The following is a 19,264-nucleotide window of genomic DNA, read 5'->3' on the forward strand; positions in this document are numbered from 1 at the left end:
GGATAATGACAGCCAAGTCTCTTACTGCAAAAGAAAGAAACTACAGACAGGCTAAGGAGAAAACTGAGCTGAATCTCCTGGTATTAAGAGTGGAAATGAGATATAACAAACTCATGGATTTTAATACATCCGTAAATAAACACAGAAATACAAATCTAAAGGGAGTGTGTGTCTTTAGCTCTGTGCTAAGGGACTGAGAAGCGGGGACACCCAAAGAGTAACAGTCTCACTCTAATGCTCAGATCTTCTTTTCTAAATACTGTTATCTCCAGTGCTCCTTGTGGAGAAAGCTGATTCCAGGCCTGGAGTAGGAAAATTACAAGATGAATACATCTTATTTGAAAATAAGAAAGGATTTAAGAATGATAGGGACTTTTCCCATCAAGAGGAGGATAAAGAAGACATGGTATCTTTCATATATATATACATACACACACACACACACACACACACACACACACACACACACATACACACACCATGGAATACTATGCAACCACTAAAATAAATGGAATTTTGCCATTTTTAGAAACATGGACAGACATGGAGGGCATTATGCTAACTGAAATAAGTCAGAGAAAGATAAATACTGTAATGATATCACTTATATGAGAAACTTAAAAAATAAACCAGTAAATTTAAAAAAAAGGAAGCTGGTTCGTAGATACAGAGGACAAAGTAATGGTTACAGGCTTGGAGTGGAGGAAGATACACAGCTGCAAGAGTAGGAGGTATAAATTACTGGATATAAGACAGGTTCAAGGATGTATTGTACAACACAAGGAATATAGCCAAAATTTTGAAATAACTGTAAAGTATAACCTTTAAAACTGTATAAAATTTTTTAATTAAAAAGGTTTACACGAAACTTAAAAAACAACAATAAATGAAACAAGTGACACAGCTTTATAGGTAGTTTACAGAGTGACTTCTAATACATACTGAGTGAAAAAATAATGTATAGAACAAAAAAAGAATGATAGGTACTTTTCAAAAGGACACATAAGTAACCTGAAGGGACTTCTAATGGCCAATTTGAGAAAATCTAAGCATCAAAACGTTAAAAGTGAAAGAGGAGAGTGAAAAAGTTGGCTTAAAGCTCAACATTGAGAAAACGAAGATCATGGCCTCTGGTCCCATCACTTCATGGGAAATAGATGGGGAAACAATGAAAGCAAAGTCGCTCAGTCGAACCCAACTCTTTGCGACCCCGTGGACTGTGGCCCACCAGGCTCCTATGTCCATGGGATTCTCCAGGCAAGAATACTGGAGTGGGTTGCCATTTCCTTCTCCAGGGGATCTTCCCAACCCAGGGATCGAACCCAGATCTCCCGCATTGTGCGCAAACGCTTTAACCTCTGAGCCACCAAGGAAGCTCTGGAAACAGTGTCAGGCTTTATTTTGGGGGGCTCCAAAATCACTGCAGATGGTGACTGCAGCCATGAAATTAAAAGACACTTACTCCTTGGAAGAAAAGTTATGATCAACCTAGATAGCATATTCAAAAGCAGACACATTACTTTGCCGACTAAGGTCCGCCTAGTCAAGGCTATGGTTTTTCCTGTGGTCATGTATGGATGTAAGAGTTGGACTGTGAAAAAAGCTAAGTGCCAAAGAATTGATGCTCTTGAACTGTGGTGTTGGAGAAGTCTCTTGAGAGTCCCTTGGACTGCAAAGAGATCCAACCAGTCCATTCTGAAGGAGATCAGCCCTGGGATTTCTTTGGAAGGAATGATGCTAAAGCTGAAACTCCAGTACTTTGGCCACCTCATGCAAAGAGTTGACTCATTGGAAAAGGCTCTGATGCTGGGAGGGATTGGGGGCAGGAGGAGAAGAGGACAACAGAGGATGAGATGGCTGGATGGCATCACCGACTCGATGGACGTGAGTTTGAGTGAACTCCGGGAGCTGGTGATGGACAGGGAGGCCTGGCGTGCTGCAATTCATGGGGTCGCAAAGAGTCGGACACGACTGAGCGACTGAAGTGAACTGAACTATCAAAACAAATAAGGAAAGTAGCTGACTATAACCCACTGAATAAAAAGAAAACCCATGAGTGAATACATTTAAGATACACAAACTGACAGATAAACGGATGGATGGATGGGAGGGAGGGAGAGACAGGATAGAGGGAAAGGAAGAAGCAAGTAAATTTTCTGACAAAAGAATATTACACAGCTTCAAAGTTACTCTCAACAGACTGCTTATTAACTATGAGGGGGTAAAGAGCAATTTTACAGTAGAGCTATCTGGCAGACACCATCCTGAACAAGTGGTCAACATCAATAGTGCTGCTATAAATCAAAATCATGCACTATCTGATATGATGCAATGAGAAGAACACTTCTCACAGAACAGCACTATTTTGTTATTCCAAATTGAGAAAGACTATACAAAATAATTGGCCCACATCTTCAAAAACGTCAAAGTCATAAAAGCCAAGAAAAAAACTAAAGAACTCTTCCAGATCAAAGGAAGAAGAAAACAAAATATAATGTGATTCTGCAATGGATTGGTTTCACATAAACAACACTATTGGGCAACTGGCAAAACCTGAGTGGGGTCCGAGGACTGAGCAGAAGTATATCAACATTAACTTCTTGACAGTTGTGTAGCGGTTAACACGGGAGAACGTACTTGACTGCAGGCAAAATATACTAAAGTACTCATGGGTGATAAAGCACCATGTTGGTAACTGAAACTCATCCACTTCCAGGGAGAAAGGTATCTCTTCTAACGGATGGGGCAGTGTGGGGTGGGGCGAGCCACAGTTCTTTTCCCAGACATTGCCAATCAGCTCCATCAGTTCCTTGAAAGTGTTTATCAGTTATCTTAAACAATATGTTATGATCTATACCACAAAAGATCCAGGTATGAGACAAACAGATCTCATTCCAGTAGGGTGGAGCCTAACATTCTGCAGAGAACAGTTCTTTCACACCAGCCTGATACTTTGGCCTAAGAAGCACAATCTAAAGACAGCTGTTCACATCTCCTCTTCATATAACTTCATTTTCAAACCAAGAAATGCAGATTACAAGAGGAAGGAAAACATCTTCTTTTCCATATTAGAAGGCACAGACCTTTACCTGTGGGGTCATAATCACTAGTTACATAAATGCTACAGATAAATATTTCATTTTCTAAGGAAAATGCTGATTCTATGTGTAGAAATCTACACCTATGGAAGAATCATGTTAGACAGGAAGATTCCTTCTTGAAGTTTCATAGCAGAATTATAACTTTTGCTTCCTGGTAATTAAAAAGTACACTATCCTTTAACCAACACACAAATGACCTGCAATCACTAGCTAAATTGATACTAAGATACAAGAGAGACAGAGAGGCATTAACGCTTTATGGCCTAAACAGTGTGTATTTCCTGCCATCTATCCTTAAGCCATATAAAATCTGATTTACATTTCCCATAATTTGTAGCAAATAAATGTCTTGTTAACTGTTCAGAAGCTACGAATTCAAACTGTGATAATTTTCTGTTTCAGGGAATTAAAGTCCAAGAGAGAAAGGTAAGTAACAAAGAGGCAGCAAATGGACTGCCTTTCCTTTCTACTAGATTCTTGGGATCCAGTCTACACAGAGTATGAGGTCTGGATCAAATTATTTTCAATATTCATCATACAATATGCTTGCCTTTTAGCAGTTTAGCTGTATGCTCTTGGTCTTTACAAAACATAAATACAAGAATACTTTACCTGAATAATTTCTATGCATTCTGTGAAATCACAGCTGAAAACATAATCTACTATGTCACACAACGGCAGAACCTACAAAATAGGTTTTTTGTTGAGTACAGTGCCAGGAAAACATCTGTCTCCATAAACAAATGGGCAGATTTTCTTTCCACAGACAAAATACTATGTAACTCAACGCTATTCAGAGAAAGGAAGAGCTCCTTGATGGTCTTGGCAGCCAGGAAACTTATACCCAATGTGATGAACAACAGACTGGCTCCCCCAGTAGGAGTCTGGTGGTGGTAGGTGTTCAGTCAGTCAGTCAGGTCTGACTCTCTGCGATCCGATGGACTGCATAACACTCATTTCCTTCACTCTCTCTCGGAGTCTGGCAAACTTATATCCATTGACTTGGTGATGCTATCAAACCATCTCATCCTCTGCCATTCCCTTCTCCTTTTACTCTCAATCTTTCCCAGCACCAAGGTCTTTTCAAATGAGCCAGCTCTTCACATCAGGTGGCCAAAGTATTGGAGCTTCAGCATCAGTCCTTCCAGTAAATATTCAAGGGTAATTTCCTTTAGGATTGACTGGTTGGATCTCCTTGCTGTCCCAAGCACTCTCAAGAGTATTCTCCAGCACCACAACTCAAAAGCATCAGTTCTTCAGCTCTCAACCTACTTTCTATGTTCTTCTCAGATGGCTTATTTTGGTTTTATATTTAATTATCCTGCTGTATACCATCTTTAATTCTGTCAGCAGATTTAAATCTTGAAATTACTCAGTATATGTATGTGCACCTATGTATTTTACTTTCTATCTCTTAAAAAAATTTTCCTTCTGATATCTCTCATATTTTCTGGTATCATTTTATACTAAACAATCCAAAAATTTTTTAACAATATTGACATCAAGTAGTCTGCATCATTAATTCCCTTTGGCCTTACTCCCAACAAATCATGGGGTGGCCCGGGGGGAAGGCAAGCACATCACCTTTGCAGTAGTCTGCGGGGTCCTCCTGCTCCTCATCGTCTGACCCCAGAATCTCCTCCTCTGGCTCTGGTGGGGCAGGGTCTGGCAGAGGCGGCGGTGGTGGTGGAGGCGGCGGTGGAGGAACCAAGGGAGCTTTCTGCTGAGGCTCCGGCCTGAAACAAGAGGAGGGAGAATTCCTATTGACTCAGAAGGAAATCCTGTGTTATGAACACACTTCAGAGTTTCTTAACATGGAAAAAAATATAACTTTTCACACACTAAGAAGAGATACTGATTAATGTTACTTCATTTTAGGTGAATTCAAGTAAAGTTTCAAATCACAAGAAGGCTACCCTTGGCTATCCTATTAGCCGACGAATATTTTTGCAGGCACATTTTCACTCAGAGCTTCAATATTTCTTAAGTCCTCATATATTAATATCATGAATTGTAAGTGAAATAAGGCAATCAGCCCCCCATGACACATAAGCTTATTAGTTAGAACACATTCTCAAAGATTAGAAAAAAGAGGACAACAATTCTGGACATTAAAAAAAAAAAACAACAGTTTATTATCCATCATTTTTCAATCAAAATTTATTTACCCATTGACACCATAGAAATGTGGTTAGGATTCTTGGATAACTCATAAAAGCCAACTAATGTTTACTGTAACTGATGCATAGATATTTTCATTAAACAATTCAGTTTTCTATCAACCTTACTTATCAAGACAAGAACATTGTTCCAAACTGGAAATTAAACAAAGAAAACATGTGAATGTGGTCTAATACAAATACAATTCATACATCAACGCAAAGTTTCCATGGGTCATTTCTGATTGCCACATAAAGCTAAATATTTAGCATACTCTTTTACAAAAGATAGGAAAACCTATAACACTAAAAAGAAGCAAAAAACTTAAGAGGTTACAGATGTAAACCTTTCAAATATCTAGAATACCTCAAGAATATATTAAATTTGCTCAAAAATAAGGCATTTATAATGCAACTCTATAAAATGAAGTTTCCACTTATAAAATTTACCTGCAACTTCTAGCCATATCCCAATGGGAAATCTTGAACCTCAAGACTCAACTGGAAGCAAAATGTCCCTTGAGTGGCAAGCTACCCTAACAACAGGACCACCATTGCTGTCCCTGAGCTGGCCATAGCCCTACAGGTATAAAGTGGGGAAGGAACGGATGCCAAGTAACAGGGGCAATGGGGTTTGGCTGTTAAACTGGTCCCCAGAGACAGGTTCAGGGGAATAGGCAGAGGGCCTCTAGTCTGGGGAGCAAGAAGAACTTCACAGGCACCAATGTGGTAGATAACAGCCATGTTTTGGAGGGAGCAAGGCTGCCCAGTACTAATGCCCCCTTTCTAAAAGCACCTTTTGGAACACTGTTACTCCTTGCAGAATGAAAGGCTGGCTCTAAATCCTCTCTCTTCACCATGGTTCAGCCTATGGCGTAGAGCCCTGGAAACCTGCTTGAGAAGGGCAGCCATCACAGGGTGCAAGCTCATTCCAGCTGTGAGCAAGAGGCAGAGCCAGAGGAGCTGCCCCCTTTTAAGCTGAAACCCTAAATTCTTGCCAAATCTAAGATAGGCCCCAAATAGCCTTTATTACGCTGCCTTCAATGTCAGGAAGCAACAGTTAGAACTGGACATGGAACAACAGACTGGTTTCAAATAGGAAAAGGAGTACATCAAGGCTGTATATTGTCACCCTGTTTATTTAACTTATATGCAGAGTACATCATGAGAAACGCTGGACTGGAAGAAACACAAGCTGGAATCAAGATTGCCAGGAGAAATATCAATAACCTCAGATATGCAGATAACACCACCCTTATGGCAGAAAGTGAAGAGGAACTAAAAAGCCTCTTGATGAAAGTAAAAGTGGAGAGTGAAAAAGTTGGCTTAAAGCTCAACATTCAGAAAACTAAGATCATGGCATCCGGTCCCATCACTTCATGGGAAATAGATGGGGAAACAGTGGAAACAGTGTCAGACTTTATTTTGGGGGGGGCTCCAAAATCACTGCAGATGGTGACTGCAGCCATGAAATTAAAAGACGCTTACTCCTTGGAAGAAAAGTTATGACCAACCTAGATAGTATATTCAAAAGCAGAGACATTACTTTGCTGACTAAGGTCCGTCTAGTCAAGGCTATGGTTTTTCCTGTGGTCATGTATGGATGTGAGAGTTGGACTGTGAAGAAGGCTGAGCGCCAAAGAATTGATGCTTTTGAACTGTGGTGTTGGAGAAGACTCTTGAGAGTCCCTTGGACTGCAAGGAGATCCAACCAGTCCATTCTGAAGGAGATCAGCCCTGGGATTTCTTTGGAAGGAATGATGCTAAAGCTGAAACTCCAGTACTTTGGCCACCTCATGCAAAGAGTTGACTCACTGGAAAAGACTCTGATGCTGGGGGGCATTGGGGGCAGGAGGAGAAGGGGACGACAGAGGATGAGATGGCTGGATGGCATCACTGACTCAATGGACGTGAGTTTGAGTGAAATCTGGGAGTTGATGATGGACAGGGAGGCCTGGCGTGCTGCGATTCATGGGGTCACAAAGAGTCGGACATGACTGAGCGGCTGAACTGAACTGAACAACGTAAGGTTGTTATAGCTCATCTGTGGTTTGTCACCAAAACTCAAAAGTGCTACAGCAGATGAAGGAAGGCAACAGAAACACCAGCAGTCACTAGGATGGGGTGAGGATCACATGGTAACCTTAAAGGCCAACAGTGGCAAGTATGATTACCTTTGACAGGACAACTAAGGAACAGTTATAATCTGACAATGACTAGCACTGATTTTTACTTGCTAGAATTTATGAAGACTCAAAGTTACAGCTCCCTGGGTAACAGACATTAGGACAATGGTGGTGATAACATTCTGAGTTAACTGTGTCTCATGATGGAGCACTGAAAGGAAGTCATCACAACCAAACACCCACATCTCTGACAGAACATCCAAAAAAACCCCCAGGAGACCTTATGGAAGTGCAACCATCCTCCTGGCAGCTTTGCAACTGCTTATTTTCTTTTCTAACAGACACGACTTTCTTTAGTGAAAGTAAAATGGTTCCAGGGAAAAGAGGTCTGAGGAAGGGGATGTGGGAGAGGAACTTCACCAGTTTCACCACTTCCCAAAGAGAAGAGGTTAGAGAAAAGGAGGCATGGGTGGAATCTATCTAACAAACTGGCTCAATCAGAAATATTTTACAAGTTGACTGCTTCTTCCTTAGAAATTTTACGTGAAAGAAAAAAGAGATTGTCTAAATTTAAAAAACAAAACAAAGAAAAAACAACACTGCATGTTACCTGTGGAGACTATGTAACAATTAGTAAAACTGAAGGATCTTGTTTCACTGATGCAGGGTACTGCTATGCTCAGCACCACTGAAACTTGGGCCAGATAGCTCACTGTTGTGGGTGCTGCTTCTTACTCTGTGGAATGCTATCAGCCTGGTCTCAAGCCACTGTATGCCAGCTGTGATCGTCAAAACACATCAAGAAAAAGCTATCCTAAATGTCCATCAACAGAGGAATGGATAAAGAAGATGTGGTACACATATACAGTGGAATAAATACTCAGCCAAAACAAGGACTGAAATCATGCCATTTGCAGCAACAAGGATAGACCTAGAGATTTCAGACTGAGTGAAGTCAGTCAGAGAAAGACAAATATCATATAATGCCACTTACACATGAAATCTATTTACAAAACAGAGGTAGAGTCATGAATATAGAAAACAAACTCACAGCTACCAGGGGACGTGGGGAGGATGGAGATAAACTGGGAGACTGGGGCTGACATACACACACTATTACATATAAAATAAGTAACTGACAAGAACTTGCTCTTTAGCACAGGAAACTCTACTCAATATTCTGCAATGTCCTACAAAGGAAAAGAAACTAAAAAAAGAAAAGGGTGAATTTATGTATAACTGGTTCACTTTGCTGTAAACCTAAAAGCTAATACAACACTGTAAATCAACTGTATTCCAATCAAACATTTTTTCAAATCATCAAAAAAACATGTCCAGACATTGACAAATCCAAGGATGCAGGGGCAAAATGATGCCCATGTGAGCACCTCTCATCAGTAGTATTTGTTACACACAGCTGCACTGCAGTGGAGTACATTCTATCTGTGATACGGGAGGCAAGATTCTAGTTTTTCAGGCCCATTTTGTCTAGTTTGAGAGGCTTAGGTATCTTTATTATAATATATGTCTCTCAATTATTCATGACCCATTTGGTGAGCTGCCATATCACTTAACAAAATTCTCAGACCCTCTGGTCTCAGGGAGGGTCACATTGAACAGCAAGCAGATAGTTTCCCAAAAGCCAGTCCTATCAAGTTAAAGCGATGAGTCAGGGTACCTTGAAACACAGCGGAAGTTGAGTAATGTTCATGTAATATCTTGACTGGCTATCATATCAAAACATCTAGAACTGTGCTATCTTCTGGCCCCATGTGGGTGCTGAACATTTAAAACTGTGCCTTGTCCTAACTGAGATGTGCTCTAAATGTAAAACACATACTGAATATCCAAGGTAGTACAAAAAGTGAAATATCTGAATAATTTTATACTTATTACATGTTAAAATAATGTTTTAAACATCAATTATTAAAATGAAATTCAGCTACTTTTTACTTTTTAATGTGGCTTCTAGAACTCTTTAAATCACAAATGAGGCCCACATTACATTTCTACTAGATGGTACTAGTCTAGACCCTCAGATTCAACAGCAGCAGAGGAGTGGCTTGGCAGTGGTCACGCTAGTGAATATTTCTTTCAAAGGTGTCTCCCAATAATCTGCTTCACACCAAAAATCACCAATTCTCAAATTACCCAGTTCATCATAGTAAGGTCAATATACTGTAATTGCCAAATGTTATAGCCCAGTCACTGACTCCTTTTCATCCCATCCAGCCTTGTTACTGCCTACCACACAGAAAAGGCATAATCATTTGTCTTAGGGCAACCATACAGAAGAGAGAATGATGCCACATTGTTCTTAAAGCCGACTTCTTCAAAGTGGTCTCTGGTGGTTTCTACCACACTTAAAAGCTTGGTTAAAATGTCAACTGTTAAAAAAAATCAAGAGATGATCTCATCAAGTGCATAATCATGAAATACATCAAGTGACATCAAAAAAATTCATTAATCCTACTGATAACCATCAAGACATTATTTCAAAAAACAAACTGAAAAAATTATTCAGAATTATTAGGGAGTTCCCTGGCAGCCCAGTGGTTAGGACTGAGCATTTTCAGTGCTATGCCCTCGATTCAATTCCTGGTTGGGGAACTAAGATTCTGCAATCCATGCGGCGGCCAAATATTATTAGAAGCATGCAGATGCAGTGGGAGAGGGATAGGACAGGACATTAATATTTTCAACATCAGTGCCAACAAAACTAAATGGTGAAAAAATACTCTGTTCAACAAACGGTCCTGACACAAATGACTATCTGTATATTAAAAAAAAAAAAACACACACACACAAAAATACCTATGTGAGGCCTACCACACACAAACACATAATATTAACTAAAAATGAATAACTTGTGGGAAAAAATGAGTAAATCTCAATCACCCAAGGCTAGGCAATGCTTCTTAGACATGATACTAAGAGCATAAGCAATTTTAAAAAGATAAATTTAAAAATTAAGGAAAAGAAATAGAACAGATAATTCTCCAAAGAAGATATACAAATGACCAATAAGCACATGAAAATGTGTTCAACATCATTAATCATTTGCGCAAGGGAATTCAAAACTACAATGAGATAATATAATACTTCACATCCTACTGAAGGTTATAATAATAGTAAACAACACAGTAACAAGTACTGTCAAGAATGAAGAAACTGAAGCCCTCGTACACTGCAGCAGGAGTGTAATACTGCACTAGCTGTTTTGGAATATCTGATAGTTCTGAAGAAGGCTGAATTCAGAGTTTCCATGAGAGAAGTGAAAGTTGCTCAGCCATATCTGACTCTTTGCAACGCCATCAACTATATAGCTCACCAGGCTCCTCTGACCATGGGATTTCCCAGGCAAGAATACTAGAGTGGGTAGCCATTCCCTTTTCCAGAGATCTTCCCAACCCAGGGATAGAACTCAGGTCTTCTACATTGCAGGCAGATTCTTTACCTTTTGAGCCACAAGGGAAGCCCATTAAAACTCAACAATCCCACTCACATGTATATACTCAAGAGGAATGAAAATATTTGACCCACAAAATCTTGTGTAAAAATGTTCACAGCAGTGTTATTCATAATAGACAAAAAGTGGCAACAACCCAAATGTGCATCAACTGATAGATGGATAAATAAAACTGTATATCCTTAAAGTGTAATATTATTCAGCAAGAGAAAGATATGAAGTGCTGATAATACACACTACAACATGGATGCCCCTTGAAAACATTATACTAAATGAAAAACTGACAAATTTATAGAGACTGAGTTAATGGTTGCTTAGTGTTGGGAGCAAGGGAAAGAGAGAAGAGAAATGGAGACTGTTAACAGGTACGAGGGCTTCTTTAGGAGGCAGGAAAATGTTCTAATGTGGTGATGGGTTACACAACCATGTGAATATACTAGAAAGTACTAAACTGCATACTTCAAGTGTCTAAGATATATAGTATGTGAATTATACCTCAAAAAGCTGGTTTTTAAAAAGCAGAAGTGTATAAAACTATATAATGCCTTTTAATATCCACTTTATACTTTAATGAAGTATATGCTTCCAAGAAAAATCAGAAATATCTACATTTAAATTTAAGCAATCTATATGCAAGATCTCTTTTACAACTGCTCAGTACATTTACAGTGAAAAGTAACATGTAGTTCTGTAAAAAGTAGGCTGAGAGTCTATTTAATAATAGTCTGAAGTTTACATAAGGCCCAAGTTATTTTTGCTTGCTTAGTTGCTCAGTCATGTCCTACTCTTTGTAACCCTTTGGACTGCAGCCTGCCAGGCTCCTCTATCCATAGGATTTTTCAGGTAAGAACACTGGAGTGGGTTGCCACTTTCTCCTCCAGGGGATCTTTCCAACCCAGGGATCAAACCCATATCTCCTGTGTCTCCTGCACTGCCGGCGGATTCTTTACCCACTGAGCATTTGGGGAAGCCCTAGTAATTTAAGAATGTACCAATTCAGAGACTTCAGAATAAAAAATTTAGAAAGCACAGTCCCAACTTGTCATTCATACTTCTCACAAAGAACTATACTTACTTTGCCCTACATACAATATAACTAAATATCCTAATCATTACTCCAAATAGGGCTATCATAAAAATAGCTGAAAAAACCACAAAATATTTTTCTTTAAATATTACATTAGAAACAAAGATACATACATAAATACATAGAGTACTAAGATTATCATCTACACCATATTATATTTTTCATGTACATTTGCTCTATCAGAAAACGGAGGAAAACACTGAACCACCCTAGCAAAACGCATGCATCATCTGCTCTATATTGCCAAGGCAACCAGACAGGAGTTCTGATTTCCTTCCAGCTGCTATTTCTTTTCTATTCCAGCAGAGAAAAGGACAACTAAACTTCACATTTGGCAGAAAAAGAAGTACTTTCCTTTGTTATCAGCTTAAATGGTAACTGACACAGTTTTAGAAATTAATTCATTAATCATTAACCAAAACATAAAAAAGAAATTCCAAACCAATTTCTTTAGGTATTATTCTAGGGACATTCACATAAAGTCAAATTTCTTTTTCTTTCTTATGTTGACCACCCGGATATAAAATTCACTCTCTTCTTCCCACCCTCCTTCTTACTCTCCCTCTCTTGGTGGTTACTGTCAGGCTGAGAAACATGCAATTTGGCATTTCTACTTAAGGATAGAATCAATCAATATATACTTTCTCTCAAAATAGCTTATCTTAAAAGGCTAGCTGCTATAGCACTGGGTAAAGTCACATGGCGGCGGGGGAGCCACAATGATTTCATGTATTCCTCTCCAATGAAAAGAGAATTTCTAATCTTTATGTAAATTAAACCTAAATGTCTGTGGTGGTAGGTAGAATTTTAAAACGAGCTCCAAAGCCCCTTCAGTTCAGTTCAGTCGCTCAGTCATGTCCGACTCTTTGCGACCCCATGGACTGCAGCACGCCAGGACTCCCTGTCCATCACCAGCTCCCGGAGTTCACTCAGACTCATGTCCATCAAGTCGGTGATGCCATCCAGCCATCTCATCCTCTGTCGTCCCCTTCTCCCCCTGCCCCAAATCCCTCCCAGCATCAGAGTCTTTTCCAATGAGTCAACTCTTCGCATGACGTGGCCAAAGTACTGGAGTTTCAGCTTTAGCATCATTCCTTCCAAAGAACACCCAGGACTGATCTCCTTTAGAATGCACTGGTACCCTGTTTAATTCCCTGTTCCTCTGGGTGTAGGTAGCCCTTGAATATGATATCACTCTTTCAATTATGTTATATGGCAAAAGGACAGCTACACTGGGTGGACCCGATCTAAGCAAATGAACCTTTTTAAAGCAGAGTGAGTTCCCTGGTCACAGAAGCTGTCAGGGATGTGCTTGAGCTAGCCTGGAAAAGAGCAAATGTGTCATGAACTGCCCATTAGGGCCACACTAGAAGAAACTGCCAGTGGCTTTTAGGAGTAAGCGTGGTCCTCAGCCAACAGCCAGAAGGCTAACAAGGACTTCAATGCAAAGAAATGAGTTCTGTCAATACCAGACATCTTACAAGAGAGCTTGAATCCCCAAATGAGAACAGCAGCCTTGGCCAACAGCATGGTTTCAGTCCAGTGTGCAGCCCTAACTTCTGACTTACAGAACTGTGAGCTGATAAACAGGTATTGTTTCAAGCTGCTAAGAATGCGGTAATTTGTTATGCAGCAATAGAAAATGAACAGAGCTGCCAAGTAAGAGAGTAGTTGACTTTAAATTATCAGATTTTGGCCTCAACAGTGAGATCTGGTTGGGTTTGTTTTTTGAAGTAACAAAATGATCAGAAGAATTAAGAATTTGAGAACTAGTTCTCCTTGGGGCACAGGAAGGTTAAAAAAATAAAAAAACTTCATGTTCCCAATTCTAACAGAAACAATCAAGTCAGACACTTTAGATGATTTTATATCTAAGGCTGCACTATCTTCTAGAACACAGAATACAGTTAGTGAAGATGTTAATCAGGCCTTACACAACAAATGAGTTGAACGTTTGACCACCTGACAACATATGTATGGCAGAGCTATATACTTCTTATCTACTTTATTAATACCTTATATAAAAGTTGTGGGGCCTGGCAGAACGTGTTATTACTACTGAAGTAGAGAAAGAGAAAACTTTAAACCAGAGCACAAAAAGCATGTAAAAATGGCACCCACTGATTCCACAAATACTCAGACAAGCATACAGCAAGTACCAGGACACGCACTGAAGTGCAAAGGAGCCCAGCATTGAGGGAATGCATGGTCTAGCAAGAGGGAGAGAAATTCCTATAAACACATGGATACGGGAACATAATTAGCTCCTCTGAGTGTTGTCATGGAAGGTGAGGTGGCAGAGGGCTGAGCCACCCCCATGTTGGGGGTGATTTTAGATATAGACCAGAATGAGGCACAGAAGGTGGAAGAGGGTGGCCACGGCCCCAGAAACAGGGTGATCAGAGGCACAAAGTCCTGAAATAGCCTAGTGTGACTGGAGACAGGCAAGAGGTTCAGCATCAGTCAGCTGCTAAGAGAAAAAGCTTTACAGTTCTAAGGAATTTGGGCTTTATCCTGCAGGCAAGTAGGAGCCACTGAAACACAATTTCAGGACCAGAGAGTTGCTCTCTGCAAAGAATATATGCAACTGGTATACAGAATGGATACAAAGGATAAAAGACAGAAGCAGGAAAACTAGTGAGGTGTCCAAGGAGTTGACGATGAAAACCTGAATTCAGAACTTAGTATTTCACTAACTGGAAGTGAGTGAGTGTCTCCTAGGTTGCTCATAGTAAGACAGTTCAGTTCAGTTGCTCAGTCATGTCCAGCTCTTTGTGACCCCATGAACTGAAGCATGCCAGGCCTCCCTGTCCATCACCACCTCTGGGAGTTCAGCCAAACCCATGTCCATCGAGTTGGTGATGCCATCCAGCCATCTCATCCTCTGTCGTCCCCTTCTCCTCCTGCCCTCAATCTTTCCCAGCATCAGGGTCTTTCAAATGAGTCAGCTTTTCGCATCAGGTGGCCAAAGTATTGGAGTTTCAGCTACAATATCAGTCCTTCCAATGAACACCCAGGACTGATCTCCTTTAGAATGGATTAGTTGGATCTCCTTGCAGTCCAAGAGACTCTCAAGAGTCTTCTCCAACACCACAGTTCAAAAGCATCAATTCTTCAGCGCTCAGCTTTCTTTATAGTCCAACTCTCACATCCATACATAACTACTGGAAAAACCATAGCCTTGACAAGACGGACCTTTACTGGCAAACTAACGTCTTTGCTTTTTAATATGCTGTCTAGGTTGGTCATAACTTTCTTTCCAAGGAGTAAGCATCTTTTAATTTCATGGCTGTAATCACCATCTGCAGTGACTGTGGAGCCCCCCCAAATAAAGTCAGCCACTGTTTCCCCATCTATTTGCCATGAAGTGATGGGACTGGATGCCATGATCTTAAGTTTCTGAATGCTGAGCTTTAAGTCAACTTTTTCACTCTCCTCTTTCACTTTCATCAAGAGGTTCTTTAGTTCCTCTTCACTTTCTGCCATAAGGGTGGTTGTTATCTGCATATCTGAGGTTATTGATATTTCTGCTGGCAATCTTGATTCCAGCTTGTGCTTCATCCAGCCCAGTGTTTCTCATGATGTACTCTGCATATAAGTTAAATAAGCAGGGTGACAATATACAGCCATGATGTACTCCTTTTTCTGTTTGGAACCAGTCTGTTGTTCCATGTTCAGTTCTAATTGCTGCTTCCTGTCCTGCATACAGGTTTCTCAATAGGCAGGTCAGGTGGTCTGGTATTACCATGTCTTGAAGAATTTTCCACAGTTTATTGTGATCCACACAGTCAAAGGCTTTGGCTTAGTCAATAAAGCAGAAATAGATGTTTTTCTGGAACTCTCTTGCTTTTTCCATGATCCAGTGGATGTTGGCAATTTGATCTCTGGTTCCTCTGCCTTTTCTAAAATCAGCTTGAACATCTGGAATTTCACGGTTCACGTATTGCTGAAGCCTGGCTTGGAGAATTTTAAGCATTACTTTACTAGCATGTAAGATCTTCCCGACCCAGGGATCGAACCTGCATCTCCTGCATAGGCAGGTAGATTCTTTACCACTGAGCCACCTCAGAAGCCCAAGCAGTTGGTAGCTAAAGCCTTTCCAAGCATGTGTGAGTGCCAAGAAGAACTGAGGAATTAAAGAGCCAAGAGCGGAGCTTTAGTTGAGAGCTAACATACAAGGTTAGTCAAACCACCAACAGATTCTAGCCTTCTCCAGTTCCTGATCTTCAGTCAGTGACCCATAGCATAATCACTGAGATAAATTCATAAATTTAAAAACAGATTTTAGAGAATATACAAGTTTTACCTTGTATAAGTATACTTTTTACATTAAGATGAGATACACATATAAAAACTAGCAAACTAAGGACCTACGCATTTCTATCTAAATCTGTTTGTAGGCAATCTGAAGCCAGCTGGGTACAGGGTAAACTGCAACTACCAATCCCCTTCCCCCCAAAAAAGAAACTTGTTTACTGAGACCCATATTGATGAAACTTAACTAGAACCACTAACGATTGCCTCATGCTACTCAGGAAATAATGCAAGATGTCCCACTTTGGACATGGCTCTTGCACACCTCTGCAAGGTTGCTTTTTCTCTTTTTGGCAAGGGGTTTTTGGTAATTTATTTTACTTATTTATTAATTTTGGCTGCACTGGATCTTCACTGCTGTACCTGGGTTTTCTCTAGCTGCTGAATTGGGCTTCTCATTTTGGTAGCTTCTCTTGTTGTGAAGCACAGGCTCTAGGTGCACGGTGCTCAGCAGTAGTGCCCCATGCATAGGCTTAGCTGCTTCATGACATGTGGGCTCTTCCCAGACCAGGGATCAAACCCACATCCCCTGTACTGGCAGGTGGATTCCTCACCACTAGATCACGAGGGAAGTCCCTTCTACAAGCTTTAAATCTAAAAGCAACTACAATTATATGACACAATAGCCACTAGCTAAATTAAGCAGAATTAAAATTTAAGACTCAGTTCTTCAGTCACTCTACCCTCAGTTTAAGTGTTCAACAGTTACACACAATAGTTAGTGGCTACAGTACTGAACAGTGCAGATGACAGAACATTTCCATCATCCCAGAAAGTTCTACTGGAAAGGCTGCTCTAGGCAATACTTTAGCAACATGAACTTCCTCATTACTTTTAATAAGTTACCAAAAAAAAAAAAAAAAAAAAACTGAAAAGGCGTTTGGAATAATTTTTTTATACAGTCCACTTCTGAAAGTTTAGCTGTAAAATTATAAACAAGGAGAGCACATTCATTTTGGATGACTTCAATATTTTGGAGTATCCTTTAGCTCAGCACACCTCCTTATTGGAATTCACCGAATACAGCGACAAGTCTACAAATAGCAACGTTTGGGGACTTAAATATCCATCAAGGGGAGATTTGTTAATAACTTGATGATAGATTATGGCACATGCAGACAATATAAAGAATGAGGCAAATAAAATTTCATTCACAATAGTATAAAAAAAAATATAGAGCTCTGGCAGCAACCATGACAGATACCAGCCTCATGGTACCTCTCAATATGATCAATGAATTCTGTAGCTTCATCGGCTTCCTGGCGTCCTGGTTCCACCTGAACAGTCCCAGCTGGGGAGTTATCACCACCATTTTGGTGACCTGTTTGGTTTGCTGCTATCTCTATTGGCTGGTTACAATTCTGGCCCAACTCAACCCTCTCTTTGGACCACAACTGAAAAATGGAACCATATGGTACCTCAAGCATCATCACCCTTGAGGAAGACGACCTGCCCACCAGTCTTTGAGATCACAAACAGAACTCTTCATTCAAAATCACCTTTTGAAAATCAGATCACTTTCCTTGACTCGATCATTTTAGCCATCAGCAGCCTTGAAAACGTTCTCAACACATTTGAAAGCCTTATTCTACACTGCAGCATTTTTTCCTGTCACCTTTCTTACACTTTGATAAAACATGTGCCTACTTACCCTGAACGGTGCTGTCTCCATAAAATGTTTATATACTCTTTTGAAATACAAAGTTCTATTCTGAAAAATAGCCAACAATACTCTCTCCTTGGAACCTGTGGATTTGAAGATGGCTACTGCCAGCTCATTATGGGAATCAGAGAAATGTTTAAAAATTACAAGACAATAAAACTTCAGTAGGACAGCCAGTAGGGAAACATGTTCAGAGGGAAAATCTGTTTCACCAGAATTATACCAAAGTATATTTTCAAGATGAATTTATTTCTGCCATCTTTTGGAGTAAATTATTTTTTTCTGCTTTATATGGAGGAAAAAAAATACAGTTGACCCTTGAACAATTAGAGAGGGCTGGAGCAAGATTGAAAATCCAAATACTACTTATAGCTGGCCCTCCATATATATGGGTACTACTATAAAAAAAAGAATCCACATAATAAGTGGACCCACGTAGTTCAAACCTGTGTTAAGGGTCAACTGTACACAGGAATAAATTTAGCAAAAGAAGTTCAAAACATATACTATGAAAACTAAAAAATACCACTGAAAGAAATTAAAGATCTAAATAAACAGATCTCGGGCTTCCTTAGTGGCTCAGTCAGTAAAAAATATGCCTACAAGGCAGGAGACCTGGGCACGATCCCTGAGTCAGAAAAACCCCCTGGAGAAGGAAATGGCAACCCCCTGCAGTATTCTTGCCTGGAAAATTCCATGGACAGAGGAGACTGACGGCTACAGTCCATGGGGTCCCAAGAGTCAGACACAACTTCGCAACTAAACTGCTACCATCAAATAAACAGAACAAAATCCCTTGTTAATGGATTGAATATTTAATACTGTTAAGATGACAATATGCCCCAAACTGACTTACAAATTCAACCTAATGCCTATCAAAATACCAGCTGGCTTCTTTGCAGAAATTGACAAGCCATTCCTAAAATTCATATGGAAATGCAACAACCTGGAAGAGCAAAAACAATATAGAAAAGGAACAATAATGGAAAACCCATGCTTCCTGATTTCAAAACTTACCAAAAAAGGTACAGTAATCAACTCTGTGGAATAGACAGTTCAGAAATAAACCCTCAGATTACAGTCAAATGATTTTTCAACAAAGGTGCCAAGACCATTCAATAAGCAAAGAAGTGTTTTTTTAAACAAATGGTCATGAGACAAATGAATATCCACATGCAAAAGAATAAACTGGGACTCCTAACACACACCATAAAAAAATAAATAAATAACTCATAGTTGATCACAGACCCAGATATTAAGAGCTGCTGCTGCTGTCACTTCAGTCATGTCTGACTCTGTGCAACCCCATAGACAGCAGCCCACCAGGCTCCCCGGCCCTGGGATT

At 40.0% G+C, this 19,264-nt stretch overlaps 1 protein-coding gene across 1 annotated transcript in view; it reads right to left on the bottom strand.

The window, feature by feature from the left end:
• Positions 1-19,264, bottom strand: part of SRPK2 (SRSF protein kinase 2) — a 242,983-nt gene that overhangs the window by 73,241 nt on the left and 150,478 nt on the right. The window contains exon 4 of the mRNA XM_052639268.1: positions 4,686-4,837. Coding sequence (XP_052495228.1) covers positions 4,686-4,837 — 152 coding nt within the window. The remainder of the gene's footprint in view (positions 1-4,685; positions 4,838-19,264) is intronic.

This window comes from Budorcas taxicolor, chromosome 4, assembly GCF_023091745.1.
Source record: "Budorcas taxicolor isolate Tak-1 chromosome 4, Takin1.1, whole genome shotgun sequence".
In the NCBI taxonomy this organism is placed as follows: domain Eukaryota; kingdom Metazoa; phylum Chordata; class Mammalia; order Artiodactyla; family Bovidae; genus Budorcas; species Budorcas taxicolor.